Source organism: Neopsephotus bourkii, unplaced genomic scaffold (genome assembly GCF_033783945.1).
Source record: "Neopsephotus bourkii isolate Nb327-2 ecotype Australia unplaced genomic scaffold, CSIRO-AGI_Nbou_v1 NB_1821, whole genome shotgun sequence".
NCBI classification, from domain to species: domain Eukaryota; kingdom Metazoa; phylum Chordata; class Aves; order Psittaciformes; family Psittacidae; genus Neopsephotus; species Neopsephotus bourkii.
The window spans coordinates 1289911-1304136 of NW_026902294.1; the positions used below are offsets into that span (position 1 = coordinate 1289911).

A 14226-nucleotide genomic window follows, 5' to 3' on the forward strand; every position below is an offset into this window, starting at 1 on the left:
TGAACATGGGTACCTGAAAACACAGCTGGGATTCCGCCTCTCCTCCCTGTGTGAAGCTATGTGGGGTCAATGCTGTCCTGTCCCGGGTGGCAGATAGAAGCTGCTGTCACTTGCTCCTCACAGACCCCTCTGTCCTTAACACAGCTCTGTAACAGTGACTGCTTGAAGCTTGGCAGCCTGCACGGGGCCATGCTGGTGTGTGCATGGTTCGGCTCTACCGTGCCTGTGAGAGCACCCAGTTCCCAAACAGCTTCCCTTTGGGTACATGGATGCTCCAGGACAGGTTGGTTTCTCTGCATGAGCAGAAATGCACACCCAGGTTTGGAGCTCCTGCTTCCGCGGCCCTGGAAGCTGGGGTTGGATGGGAGGCTTTGGAAATGGATGCCCATGAAACAGCTCCTGCTTTTGGACATTCACTCCCACTTTGGTTTTAATGAGTTTGTTCCTGCGTTCCCCCTTGCAATTCACTGAAACTCTAGCGATGTAATTAGAGAGAGGCTGCATCCGAGCAAGCTGCCAGCGTTTCTACAGCCTGATTAAATAGATCAGCCATCCCTTCAGTGAGAGATTGAAAACCGGGATTCTCATCATTATCTCCCTGTTATCCAGGAAGGAATCTGCAGCACCACGCACGGCTCCAGAGTTATTGAAAATGCAGCACTAATTAAAAGCTCATAGAGGCTCCTGGTGATTGGGAGGGTATGAAAACAGTTATCTAATGATTTCCTGGATTTGCCATCTTTGGTACAAAACCAAACAAACCCACTCTCAACAAAGCCACCCCCAGCCACCACAGAGACTTAATGAGGCTTTTATGTATGCAACAGTCACCCAAACGCTGCAAGGTGCCTGATTCACCTCTCCTTACACCAGTGAGACACCTACAGAGCTCATGGGCCCTGTGTAATGCAGGAAGAATGCTGGGCTCTACTCACAACCTGCAATGGAATCCTTGCTTGGGTTGAGGGTATGGCTCCTGTTTGGGTTCAGTTTAACTCCGAAAATGAAGCTTTATGTTGCAGCCTTTTATGGTTTCGTTGTGAAATAGCAGTGTTTGTGTCCTAGCCAATTAAAAGAGCCAGGATCAAAGAGGTTCTGCTTCCAGCCTGGCTTCTGCTCGGGAACCTCCATCCTCTTGCAAGCGTGGTGCCTGACCCAGCCCAGCACGAAGCCTGCGGTGTTATTTACCTTGTCAAAAGAGCTCTGGCACTGGCGGGCACGCAGGAGGACAGGAAGTGCTGCTATGCTTTGTGATGAAAGCAAAAGCTTCTTTGAACCATGGAAGTCTGAGCATCCTCCAGGGAAAGGGAGCTGGTGAGCTGCTTCTGTTGCGGCAGCACAGCAAGTACTGAGCTAGACTGAGTGCAGCATCCCCCCATGCCTCCACTACAGAGTCAGTAATCTTCAGTGTTGCATGGAATAGGAGGGGAAGTTAAACATTACCCATCTTTACAAACTGTTAAAGAGGGAGAGAAGTTGAGCAGGTTCTTCATATATATGGATAGGTAAAAAAAAAAAGACAAATTTGGGAAAGCTCGCTTCCCATTTCAAAGCAGGAATCCAGAAAAGCATAGGAATTAGGTGGGGTTTAAGCATCCACATTCAAAACGACGACTGACACCAGTTCTTTTCCAACAGACATACCAAACGACAGGTCACTTGCTGCCCTTTCTGACCTGAAAGTTCCCTGTCCTCAGAGCTGTCATTGCAATGAGCAGTTCCCTCCCACCTTCACTGCATTTGGATCCAGCAGCACCTACGGCCCTTGAGGCATGAAGGGAGGACTTTGTGCCAGCGCAGCCACCCCATCCATACAGCATAAATTCAGTGCAAAGCCATAGTGACCAGCACCTCTCCAAGGAAGTGCTGGAAAAGGGATAGTTCCCTTTTCCACATCCAAACCTTTTTCAGGTCTGAGCTTCCTTCTGTGCATGTTTCTTGTCCAGATTTGCTTTCCTGGCTTCCGGGTGCTGTAAGATAACTTAGGCGTGTTGCTGTGATTAAAAACTACTCAGTTGTGAGAAAACAAACCAATCTTGACCTCCTTTGGAAGAGCCCTGACTTGGAGATTTTAATTGCAGGGAAGCTGCTCATAGCACTATTTTTACATGCACTGGAAAAGTATCAAAGCTAATGTTTTAGAAGAGTAAATTATACTTTAAAATGCACTATTATGAGAAAGTGACTCCCTAATGCCTTTGAGTTGGTGCTTTGTTTCTCGTTAGAAGCATCTCCTGTCTTCCCTGATGAGCCTGCTCTTGTTTTCAGGGCTGGTTTGCTTTAAGATGCTTTTGATCCTGGATTCATTAAAACCTGATCCTGCTGCTTCCCACCAGCCCTAATGGTCTGTGAAATGATTTTCCTTCCTCCAAGATGCTGTTAACTCTGCCAGCACCTGCAGAGCGGAGGAGCCCAGAACACTGTCACAAGCCCTCCCGTTTATTCAAACCAGCTTTTGCTGCACAAACGAGGATTCATCTTCAGTGTTATCCCAACAGCCTTCCTTAGGGGAGAAGTGGGAACGGGCAGCAGGCACCTGTAAAGGTTTTTCTCACTGTTCTTCTCCCCTTCTGCAGGTACAGGGAGATAATTGGACAGAAGCCTTGAAAACTGGGGATAAGATTTGCTCTGTGCAACAGAGCATGAGAGAAGGAACGAGCAGAAAGGGCTCCAACAGCGGAAAAACAAGAGCAAGAGAAAGAGAAAAAGAAGCAGAAAAAGGAAGTAAAATCCAGTAAGGGAGAAGTAGGGACCAATGAAGAGAAGCAATGCAGTAAAGGGAGAATGGAAAGCGCATTTGTGGTCTGCACCTTGCAGGGAATAACAACAGCAAAGGGAAAGGCAGGATTTTTAAGGTATCCACAAGGAAGTTTTCAATTGCTCAGCAGTGGAATTCCTGACCAAGTGACAGCTTGGTCTTGTTCTGGTTTTTAGTGCTGGTGGAAGAGGATGTGTGCGTTTGACACCATGATAAAGGTTAACGTTAGCTGTCAATATGCTCTTGATTGCTGAAATTCTAGTGAGGATTGTGCCTTAAATCCTGCTACTCCAGAACATTCTTACACAACTGAAGAGCTTAATGTGGAGCTCATCAGTTCTTTGGGTTTGCCTTCTCATTAGCAGTGTGCTGCAAGGACCATTATGGCATCAAGTTGCTGCAACCCAAATGGCAGTAATGAGTATCCAGGTGTCTCGTTCCATTTGAAGATGCACTCAGCTCTTGCATAGACAGTTGTTTTCTACACCATGTTTCCAAAGCCAAGCACTCAGTAGCCATGAAAAAAGCCAAAAGCAAGGTTGGCTGTGCAGTATTTCAGCCCTGCACCCTGTAGTCTTCAAGTGTGTGATCATATGCTCTTCAATCAGTGTTCCTCACGTTGTTTCATGCTCCCATGTACCTCATCCCTCCAGAACTTCTAATCCAGCAGGGTTTTCCTACCAAAAGTAGGAGCCTCAAAGATCATTGGGCCACTTTCCATTAAAGCAGGGTTGAGAATTCCAGCGTTTACAGAGCTGCTTCTTTGACTGGACTCTGCTACCCCACGGTATAAGGGGCCTGGGGCAGCTCCTGTATGGAGCCAGGCTGAGAACATTGGGGCTGTTCAGCCTGGAGAGGAGAAGCTGCATGGAGACCTCAGAGCAGCTTCCAGTGTCTGAAGGGGGCTGCAAGGATGATGGAGGGGGGCTCTTCATCAGGGACTGTAGGAACTGGAGGAGCTTTAAGGTCCCTTCCAACACAAACCAGTCTGGGATTGTACGGTTCCATGACAGCAGGGTGGAACAGGATGATCTCACACCAATGTGTGAGCCCTTTCTGTGGCTGGGTAAGCCTGTGGCCCATGAAAGGAGCTGGTGCATCCGGGGGGGTTCCCAAGGTTTCTGTAACTTGCACTTCCTCAGATACTCCCGACTGCAGGAACACTTCACCCCTTGCCAGGCATTTCCTCAGTCATCAGGTAACGGGGTCTTGCTGCTTACAGCTGTCACTGCAGCTCTTACCCAGGGCCTCGGGGGGTGTAATGTGAACGTGCTTCATGCGGTGCACAGGGAGAGAAGAGACATCCTGGGAGTCACCGGAGCAGAGAGAGCGCAGCTGATGGCAAAGCCAGGCCTGCAGTGCCCCGCTGGCTGCACCTCGGGCCTCGCTCCCTGGAGGTGGTGCTGGTTCAGTTGTGCTTTGGGTGTGCAGGGCCCAGTTCCACAGCTCCGCAGGGGAACGCTCCCTGTCTGCAGCTCCGGTGCAGCTGCTCCGCCACACGTGAACCCCAGAGTCACCACTGAGCACTGGAGGCTCTGGGCTTGCCAGCAGGTTCTGGAGCAGGGGCAGAATCTGCTCATCCAAATGGGTGCTGCCTCAATCCTGAGACAAGGGCTCTGGTAGAGCAGGAGCTGGAGCCTAACAGTGAGGGAATGAGAGCTCTCGACCTCGGCAGAAGGGACACTCCAGCTCTGAGAACAAACTGAATCAGAGCAGGCTGCAAATTCAGCTTGAAAGCAGCCTGAGCCCCTCAGAGCTGCTAGGGAATACGGCAGCCTTTGCCTTGAAAGCAGTTTGCAGGCTTCCAAGAAGAGATTTTGAGCAGTTTAACAAACGAACATCAAGCAGGGTATAAACTCAACTGGCTCCTGTCTCCAGCTCCGCAGAAACTGGAGGCAATGATCCCTGCTGTTGGAGTGCGCTTGGGAGGCCTGAGGGTTTTATTGCCTTGTAATGTTTAATTTGAGCTGGGAACAGCCCCTTGGAGGACACTTTGCTGCTCTCATTACAGATGGGGCTGGTGTTCACGCTACCGGTGTTCAGGGGCCACTGCGAGACTCCTTAGTGCTGGCTTGAAATACAAAGGGGAAATGACAACAACATTTGATGGCGAAGCATGGGGTGCTGCTCCCGCCTGCACAGCACCAAGTCACCGTCTGCAAAGACCATGATGGAAATCTCGCCGTGCTATCCCCAAAATGACACGTACCTGTTGGAATAGTTCACTTCTTTCCCATTTCCCAGTCTCAAACCAGCTGAACACTCCCATTCCACGGGATGGAAGGTTTCTGTGACTGACCTGGCTCCATGCTTCAGTGTCTGGTCTGTGCTACTAGAGCTGTGCTTGGCAATGCCCAGTGCTGCACATCGGTGCTGTTCTTGGAGTAAGTGCAGCCCCAGTAAAGGACCTGAGCCTGCTTCCCTGGCCCTGGCAGGCCAAACTCTGCTGAAGGAGTCAGCGTTCAGCAGGTTCTGGGTATGAAATCCCTGCTGCTCCTCAACAGCTCTGCTCTTCCCTGCTAAAGGAGGTGACTGCTCCTGAGAGCTTCAGGAAGAGGCCGTGAGCTCCCCAGAGTGACTGAACTGTGATGAGGAGGAGGGTTTGAAAGTATTCATGGAATCCCAGCCTGGTTTGGGTTGAAGGGACCTTAAAGCTCCTCCAGCTCCAACCCCTGCCACAGGCAGGGACCCCTTCCACTGGAGCAGCTTGCTCCAAGCCCCTGTGTCCAACCTGGCCTTGAGCACTGCCAGGGATGGGGCAGCCACAGCTTCTCTGGGCACCCTGTGCCAGCGCCTCAGCACCCTCACAGGGAAGAGCTTCTGCCTAAGAGCTCAGCTCAGTCTCCCCTCGGGCAGGTTCAAGCCATTCCCCCTGGCCTGTCCCTACAGGCCCTTGTCCCAAGCCCCTCTCCAGGCTTCCTGCAGCCCCTTTAGGCACCAGAAGGCTCAATGAGCTCCCTCATTCTGTGTGCATTTGGGGGTTTGAACTCCTGCTGATGGCGTCGCAGGGGGAAGAGGAAAGGAAGAGGAAGGAAACTGCGGGGCGGCCGCCTCTCAGCTGGGGAATAAACCTCAGCCCAGCTGATGCTGCCGCTGGTGCTGCAGGCGGGGACAGGCACGGGCACGGGCACCGCATCAGGGTCAGAGCTGAGCGCTCAGTGCCGGCTCCCGCAGCGCCTGCAGGCGCTCCCCAGCCCCCTGGAGCCACGGGAGCCGATGGGGCTCCTGCAGGGGTTATGTGGGTGCTGAGTGCGCTGCTGGGGTCCTCAGCAGAGGACGTGGAGCAAGGCCAGGGGAGGCCACGAGGATGCTCAGGGGCTGGAGCAGCTCCAGTATGGAGCCAGGCTGGGAACACTGGGGCTGCTCAGCCTGGAAAGGAGAAGCTGTGGCTGCCCCATCCCTGGCAGTGCTCAAGGCCAGGTTGGACACAGGGGCTTGGAGCAAGCTGCTCCAGTGGAAGGGGTCCCTGCCCTGGCAGGGGTTGGAGCTGGAGGAGCTTTCAGGTCCCTTCCAACCCAAACCATTGTATCTGTAATGAAGGCCACTGTGCAGAAGAGCTGGTGGTTGAGTGAAAGCCCTCAGGGACTTGGCTCCAACGTGGTCTCTGCTGATGGCCAGAAAGAATTAAGCAGAATCAAACCTGCCCTTCCAGGTGATGCTTTCGCTGTAGCGCGGAGGCCCCGCAGGGACAGGGAGGGCACTGCTCCGAGAGGAGCTGCTTTGTTTGCTGGTTTTCTCCTTGCCGAGGATTGAAATCAGGCTTCCCCCTGCTGGTAACCGCCTGAGCCACGGCCGGGCTCGGGGCTGGGGCTCTGCAGCCAGCACAAAGCAGAAGGAAGCTGGAATCTCTTTACAGCTTCTCAGCCTGACCCCTGTGCCGTGCGCTCGCAGGGCTTTGCCTGAGGCTCTTGGGCATTAATCCGTGACTCAGCTGCTTGCCCTGCGTCCTCTGCTCACAGAGAGCCCGCTCACATCAGCGCGGAAGGAGCAAACCACGAGCACTCCCTTTACCAGCCCCTTGGCAAGGCAGCTGGGCTCAGCACACGGCACAAGCAGCGCTCAGAGCAGCTACCGGCTCCACCTCGGCTGCAAAGGGCAGCGTTTGACCCTGTGCAAAACCAGTCTGGTGGGGAGAGTCTGCCACCAGCACCCAAACCTCCTGCTTGGGGCTGCAGGAACGGAGGGGCCGAGCCCCCAGCACTGAAAGGAGCAAAATAAACCCTGATTTAAGTCCCTTTGCACCCTTCCGATGAAGCAGAGAACGTCCGAACCCAGCAGAGACACAAAGCAAGTGACAGCAGAAGGGCTGAAGCCCCAACTGCTGCAGGAGAGCCTGGGCACTGCTCGCATCCCCTGCGGGCTCTAAGCTGCTGCTCTGTGCTTACTCCTCTAGAACTCTTCCTCCTTTGAATAAGCAGTGCCAGAGCCGGCAGCAGGAGCTGAGGCTCCTTTGCACAGCCTGGAGTGAGGCAGCATCTACAAGGGGAAGTTGTGCCAACACTTTGTCCATTGCTCGTCTCTTGCTCGAGGACAGAGCCTTCCCTGACACTTCCCCCAGTTCAAGCGCTGCTTCTGAAGACCCTTGTGCCAAAGAGACGTTAAACATCATCATCCCTCCGCAAAAGGTGCCTGGGAGGGGAGCTTCCATCCCCAACAGGAGGAGGTAACTCAGAGCGTGAAGCCAGTACCACATCCTCAGCCCATCCCCCTGGGCTTTACCTGCCTCCAGCTCCAGCACATGCCAGAAGGTGCCCAGGCTGTTGGGGGCAGAGGCACTGCCGCAGGCTCCTGGCAGCTCTGAGCTGGGCCCTGCTCTGACAGCTCCAGGCTGGGCCCTGCTCTCTGGCAGCTCTGGGCTGGGCCCTGCTCTGTGACAGCCCCTCACTGTGGGCAGGGGAAGCCGGCGCTGCGGTGCCAAGCGGTCCCTGCCTCGCCCCTGGAGCCCCCCCGGCCCCGCAGTACCTGAGCTCCGCAGGGCAGGCGGCGCTGGCCGGGCTCAGCCGCAGGCTCCCGGCTCTGGGTACAGGCGCTGGCTTTGGCTGCAGCAATCCTCATGGAGCAGGAGTCAGAGGTGGGGCAAGAACCGAGCTGGAGCAACACCGGGAACGGGCCTCAGAGCTAAAGTGGGTCAAGGGAGCCTGCAGCAGTCGGGAGGGAGAAACTCTCCTTTCTTTCCCCTCTCCCTGGCATTGCTGCAGATCTGTGCTCTGAATACAGACACAGCGAGGACGTTGGTGAGGACAGATCTCGGCTTAGAAAACACCCGGGGAAGCTCCCAGCTTCCTTCTTCCTGCTGCAGCGTGGGGCAGGGCACAGAGCTGAGCCCGCGAGCAGGAGCCTGCAGGAAGGGGGGGCTGCTTCACAAGGAGTCAGTCTTTGGTTTGGGGGGGTTTGGTTGGTTTTGGTTAAAGACGTGGTTTCTGCTGGAGCTGCAGCAGGAAGAGCGGCCTCTGCTCTGTGTGTGCACAGGGCCGGGGGAGCCGGGTCTGTCCCTGCAGGATTCTCACTGCTGAGAACGTGTTTGTTTGCTGCCGGTCGCTTGATCTTTAGGACAACGTCAGCCAGCGAAGAGGGGACGGTGGCAGAGGAAAACCCTCCCATAACCTGGGTTTAATCCTGCTGGGAGCGAGCAGCTTGGGTGCAAGAGTCAATGAGAACCAAACTGAGGCCAAAAGAACCGGAGGGGAGGGGGGAGCAGGGGATGGAGAGACAGAGCCAACAGCAGAGAGCTCAGGATCCCCATGGAGGGCAAGGGGCCAAAGGCACCGAGCAGATGGAGCCCAAGTGGCCGCTGGGAGGAAGGTGTCAAGGGCTCCTGCTCTAAAGGCAGGGCTGGGACAAGAGCTCCTCCCCACACCGCTCTCATCCAGACGGTGCTTCCTTGGCAAGGGCCCTCTCCAGATCTAGAAGCTGCTGTCAAAGCCCCTGGGCATGGGGTTAGCAGCAGAGGGTCCTGTCCCCCAGCACTGGGGGCACCCACTGGTTAAACTGGGTTCCTGTTAACTTCTGCATACACCAAGAGCTGCAGCGATGGATTTAATGCATCTCCGTGGTTGTGCTTCATGGAAGAACATCCAGCAGCTGCTCCAGCAGCTCCGGACCAGCACCACCACCCAATCCATCAGAAGAGGGGGCCGTCTTCACCACAGGCCTTTAATGCAGGCACCCTTCCAGAGCGCACCAAGAAGCTGTGAGGGCTCTAGGGGCAGCCCCGTCCTTGTGCTGTGTCCCCAGAACCCCTGAAATGAAGGCTCGGGAGAGGTGGCCACGGTCTCTTTTTCTTTAATAAAGAGATGGAGGCTGGGTTTTCCCTGTTAAGGCAAGGATGGATCCTGCTGCGGGGAGCTGGGGCGCAGCTCTCGTTACAGAGACAGAACAAAGGCAGCTCAATCACAACCAGAATGGAACTGTTACACTCGGAGGACAATCCTGAATCACGAACCCGAACGACAGCCGGGGCCAAGCTCCTCCTGGCTCCCGTCCTGAGCCCGGGGCAGAACCAATTCTGAGGTACAGGACAATAAATTAAAAGTCCATCCCAAGGGCAGAGATTGCCCCCTCCTCAATGCGACGTCTTCTTCACTCCCTTCCCAAACCTGGCATCGAGTCCGAGGCCTGCAAAGAAGAGAGAAAACAACCCTTGAACCATGGAATGCTTTGGGGTGGGAAGGACCTTGAGATCCTCCAGCCCCAACCCCTTCCACTGGAGCAGCTTGCTCCAAGCCCCTGTGTCCAACCTGGCCTTGAGCACTGCCAGGGATGGGGCAGCCACAGCTTCTCTGGGCACCCTGTGCCAGCGCCTCAGCACCCTCACAGGGAAGAGCTTCTGCCTACGATCTAACCTGAACTTCCCCTGGTTCAGTGTGAACCCATCGCCCCTTGTGCTATCGCTGCAGTCCCTGGTGGAGGTCCCTCCCCAGCATCCTTGTAGGTCCCATGGACCCTCCACCAACAGGATTCTCATCCACCCACCTCTGCTTTGGACCTGGTCTTCTGTTGGCTCTGCCCTCACTGAACCCCATCGGTTTCAGCTCGGGTCAGGGCTTTCCTCTCCAGACTTACCCAAGAACACGAGCACCGTCCCCACCCACTGCATGGAGCTGATGGGGTTGGCAAAGAGGATGACGGACGCTAAGATGGTGAAGAACTTGCGGGTTGTGGTGATGATGGAGCACGTCAGAGGGCCGAAGTACACCACAGTCATGAAAATGAAGCTCTGTAAGAGGCAGAGAGATGCCTGTTGTCAATGGGAGCAGGGAAAGTACAACAGAGATCGCGCTTTCAGGTGAGAACCACTGAGCCAGAGCTGAGTCTTGTTTCAAACCCTGATTATTTGGGTACATTATTTCACACTGAAGGAGCCAGGACAGAATACGAGCACCCCCCACAGCATCCAAACAGGAGGCAGCCTTTCCTGCCCATCTCCCAGCCTGGTTTGGACTGGAAGGGACCTTAAAGCTCCTCCAGCCCCAAGCCCTGTGCAGCAGAGGGGCAGGATCCCCTCCCTCACCTGCTGCTCACGCTCTGGGGTGCAGCCCAGCACACGGGGGGTGCCATCCCCACGAAGCCTGGGGCCCAAGGGAGGTGAATTTACCTGACCCAGAGCACTGGTGAGGCCGAAGAGCAGGATGTTGTAAATGACGCTGGGAAATCGCTCCGTGAAGCTCAGGAACTCCCAGAGCTCCCCAGTGAACAGAATGCCTGCAACAAAGATCCAGCCTGAGAAGCCAGAGGCAGCCCGAGGAGCCACGGCCCCCGGGGTGCACAACAGGAGCTGCCGATGGCGAGGACTAAATCCCAACACAGTGAAGAAAGAGGAGAAGCCACCACCGCCCTGGGTCCTGAATGAAGCCATCACTGAAGCGCACGTTCAGCCCTCCCAGAGCAGCCCCAGCAGTGCCCCCCGTGTGGGGCTGGAAGCTGCACTGATGCTCGCTTCGCTGCTGGGCAAGGGGGCAGGAACCGAGGGGGAGCCAGCGCTGGGCCGCTGCGCTCTGCGGGAGGCGATGCCCTCTAGCGGCCATGAGCAGAGCTGCACGGAGCAGCCCAGGTTCCACATCCAACCCCACCGACCCCAAGCGCTTCATGAAGGGCTTCGGAAAGGGGGTTCCAGCCCCGCTGCTGGAGCTCGGCCACTGCCACTGGGCAGGCTCTGGGCGAGGTGGATTCTGCAGCGCGCTCCTTACCAGCCCCCAGGAACAAGGTGGACCAGAGGTTAACGTTCAGCATCATGTGGTTGGAGCCTGTCTGGTAGTGAGCTCTCATGTGGTCCTGAGACACCCCAGTGAGCCCATCCAGGGTCAGCGACAGCAGCTGAGGGAAGACAAGAGGCAGCGAAGGAACCTTCCCTCTTCATCCCTTCTCCAGGAGGAAAACCTTGACCATTCCCCAGCTTTCACATCCCAACCACGCACTGAACAGCCACGCGTGGCCTCAAACCAGAGGCCAGGAGGGGTGCAAACGCTCTCGCCCTGATCTCACTCCATGGCTCTGGAGCGCTCCCCTCAACCCCAGTGTCCTCCTGTGGACGCATTTCCACATCACCTCCTGGACGCGCTCGAGGTCCAAAGGACGCAGCCTTATCTGTGCTGCGGCCGCTCCTCCTCAGCCCTGCTGCGGACTCACCAGGAGGAGCTCTCCGTAGCCAAAGACGTGCTCCTCGCTCCCAGCCGCCCGCTTCGGCTTGTACAGGAAGAGGGCGACGCCAGCCACGATGAGGAGGACGCAGAAGTACTTGGCTGGGGGGTACCTCTTCCGCAGCAAAGTCACTCCTAAAAGCATGACTGGAAAGAGGCGAGGTCACAAAGTGCTCCCCAGCCCTTGCAGGGGAGCCCAACCCACAGCTAAAGCAGGGGCTGCTCTGCCTGTGCTGCGGCTATGAAGAGGGCAGGAGCTGTTTGATGGGTGAGGTCCTGGTTAAGGGTACAAGAGACCCCCCCAAGTGTACAAAGGGAAAGGTGAAGCTTCCTTACCTGGAATGGGCTTACAAGATTTGCCAAGGACCTGTGAAAGAAGGACAGGGTTAAATACCCACAGAGCATCCTTCGGAGAGGGCGGCAGCAGGAAGGTGATGGCACAGGATGCACCCCCTGCAGAACACACCAGGTGCTTCAAAAGAAGCATCAACCCCCCTGCCCCAACCACCGCTGAATGAGCGGTGCCAGGCACCACCTCGAGCCCTCCAACAGCGAATTCCCACCGTTTCCAGGGTCTCCTGTTCCCTGGCTGAGCTCTCCCAAGTCTCTGCTGACTTAAACGCAGCGAGAGCCCAGCCCAGAACCCCCCGATGGCCCCGAGCCGCACCTGCGTGGGGTAACTGACGAACTGCAGAGCCGAGTTGCTGGACACCATCGCACCCAGGTACGAGAGGGAGCAGGCAGCGTAGAGCCAGCTCCGGGTGCGATCCACTTTGACAGCGTCGAACACATGGATCACTGCGGGGGGTCAGAGACACACCGGGAAACACCTCAGGGAATCCCGGACTGGTTTGGGTTGAAGGAACCTTAAAGCTCCTCCAGCTCCAACCCCTGCCACGGGCAGGGACCCCTTCCACTGGAGCAGCTTGCTCCAAGCCCCTGTGTCCAACCTGGCCTTGAGCACTGCCAGGGATGGGGCAGCCACAGCTTCTCTGGGCACCCTGTGCCAGCGCCTCAGCACCCTCACAGGGAAGAGCTTCTGCCTAAGAGCTCAGCTCAGTCTCCCCTGTATCAGGTTAAAGCCGCTCCCCTTGTCCCGTCCCCACAGGCCCCCATGAGCGCTCCCTCACCCGTTACGAGCACCCCCGGCCGTACCCCCCCCCCCCCCCCCCCCCGGACCCCACTCACGGAGCTTGGCGAAGGCCGCGTTCACCACGCACTGGATGAACACGAGCGTCAGCGCGAACCGGAACCTCTCCTGCTTCGCGCCCTCCCCGTACCGGCCGCGCGTGCTGCAAGAGCGGAACAGGCGTGAGGCGCTGCCGGGCCGGGCGCGGCCCCAGGCCCAAGCCCCCCCCCCTCACATGCTCTCCTGCAGGATGCCGTAGTAGAAGTAGCAGGCGAAGACGCCGAGGCAGCAGACGGGGAGGCGGAGCCGCTCGGGCAGGGCCGCGCCGCCCGCTCCCGCGCCCATCTCCGCGCCGGGGCCGCTCAGCGCCGGCGCCACGTCCAGCACCGCATCGCGCAGAGCGCCCGCCGGAGCCGCCGGCCTCATACGCCCGGCCTGCGCCCGCCCTCGCCCCAGGACCCCCCCCGCGCCTGCCCGCAGCACTGCCGGGCCCGCCTAGGGGGAGGGAGGGGAGCCGGCAGCGCCACGGCCGAGCGTGACCGTGCGGAAGGGACGGGACGGGGCCCCCCCGGGGATATCCCGAGACCGCGGCTCGGCCGCGCTCCCCGCCGCGGGGCACAGCTCGGGGCAGGCAGCGCCGCGGGCAGCCCCATCCTGGGGGCCTTCTCTGAGTGCGGCCCTCGCGTGACGCAACACGATGTGGAGCGCGCGGATTGGCTGTGAGGCAGTGGGCGGAACTAACGGAGCCGTTCCGGGCGGTGTTGCGGCCATCACCGGAGCGACTCTGACAGCGTGCGCATGCGCGAGGAGCTGCCTCACCCTCCGCGGTCCTAGCGCCCGCCCTGCCCCGGCCCCCCAGGTTACGCTCAATCCATTGATTGTAACAGAGCGAAACGGCACAGAAATGGTTTTAATGCCTGAAGGGTTTATTTCGTTCTCTCGCGAGGGCAAGGAACTCCCTCCGTTAAGCTCTGCAAATACAAACCCAAAATAGAGAATTTAAGGAACTGCAAAAATAGTGTCTTTGGAAACGTTTAACATCAAATACAGGCAGAGGCGGCCCCGCTCATCCCCAGCACGCACGTGTGGGCCAAAGGGTTTGAGCATCCCTGCTGCCATGGGCCACCCCCCAGCAGCAGCACCCCCTGGAGCAGGGACCTCTCCCACCTCCAAGGCACCTGGAAAACCTCTGCTCAGGCGCAGGGAAACCCACCAGCCCCAGCTGGCTCCCTCCCGCTGGCTCACACCAGCTCCCGGAGCACAGACGCAACATTCCCGAAGCTTCAGGCTTGTCCGGGGGGGGGGGGGTCCAAGGTGTGCAGGGAGCCGCTGCTCCCCAGCCCCACCTGTGCTGGGGGAGATGAGCTGTGCTGATACAGCCGAGGGCAGGGGGCCCACAGGCCCCTTCTTCCCCCTTCCTGCTCCCCAGGGCTCAGCAATCCCCACCCGAATCCTCCCAGAGCCCAACTTTGCCTCTGCTCCTCTGCACCAGGACAACAATCACGCAGAACAAGAACAATTGAGAACAGGGAAGTGCTTGGAAGAGGGGAGAGGCTCGGGGAAAGGAGCCTCTCCAGCAGCCAGGAATCCCACAGCACTCCGTGCTTCACAGTTCCATCACCCCGCTGTGGGGTGCAGTTCCAGGGCCTCCTCTTGGCTGTCCCATCCCACGCTCAAGGCACCGATCACCAGAGGCTCCAGCG

The 14226-nt window shown here is 57.4% G+C and overlaps 1 protein-coding gene across 2 annotated transcripts; it reads right to left on the minus strand.

Annotated features, from left to right (window-relative positions):
* Positions 1-9144: 9144 nt before the first annotated feature.
* On the minus strand, positions 9145-12883 carry SLC35B1 (solute carrier family 35 member B1). Of its 2 annotated transcripts, XM_061343178.1 has the most exons (9): positions 12759-12883; positions 12583-12686; positions 12062-12192; positions 11731-11761; positions 11384-11541; positions 10945-11071; positions 10353-10459; positions 9821-9974; positions 9145-9373 (listed from the first exon to the last, which is right to left on the minus strand). In XM_061343178.1, exons 1-9 carry the CDS (start codon positions 12866-12868, stop codon positions 9321-9323), a joined length of 975 nt encoding a protein of 324 aa, XP_061199162.1. In that variant the 5' UTR covers positions 12869-12883; the 3' UTR covers positions 9145-9320. The 2 variants fall into 2 exon arrangements, with proteins under 2 accessions (XP_061199162.1, XP_061199163.1); XM_061343179.1 differs by lacking the exon at positions 12759-12883 and having other exon boundaries at positions 12615-12686.
* Between the last annotated feature and the right edge of the window lie 1343 nt (positions 12884-14226).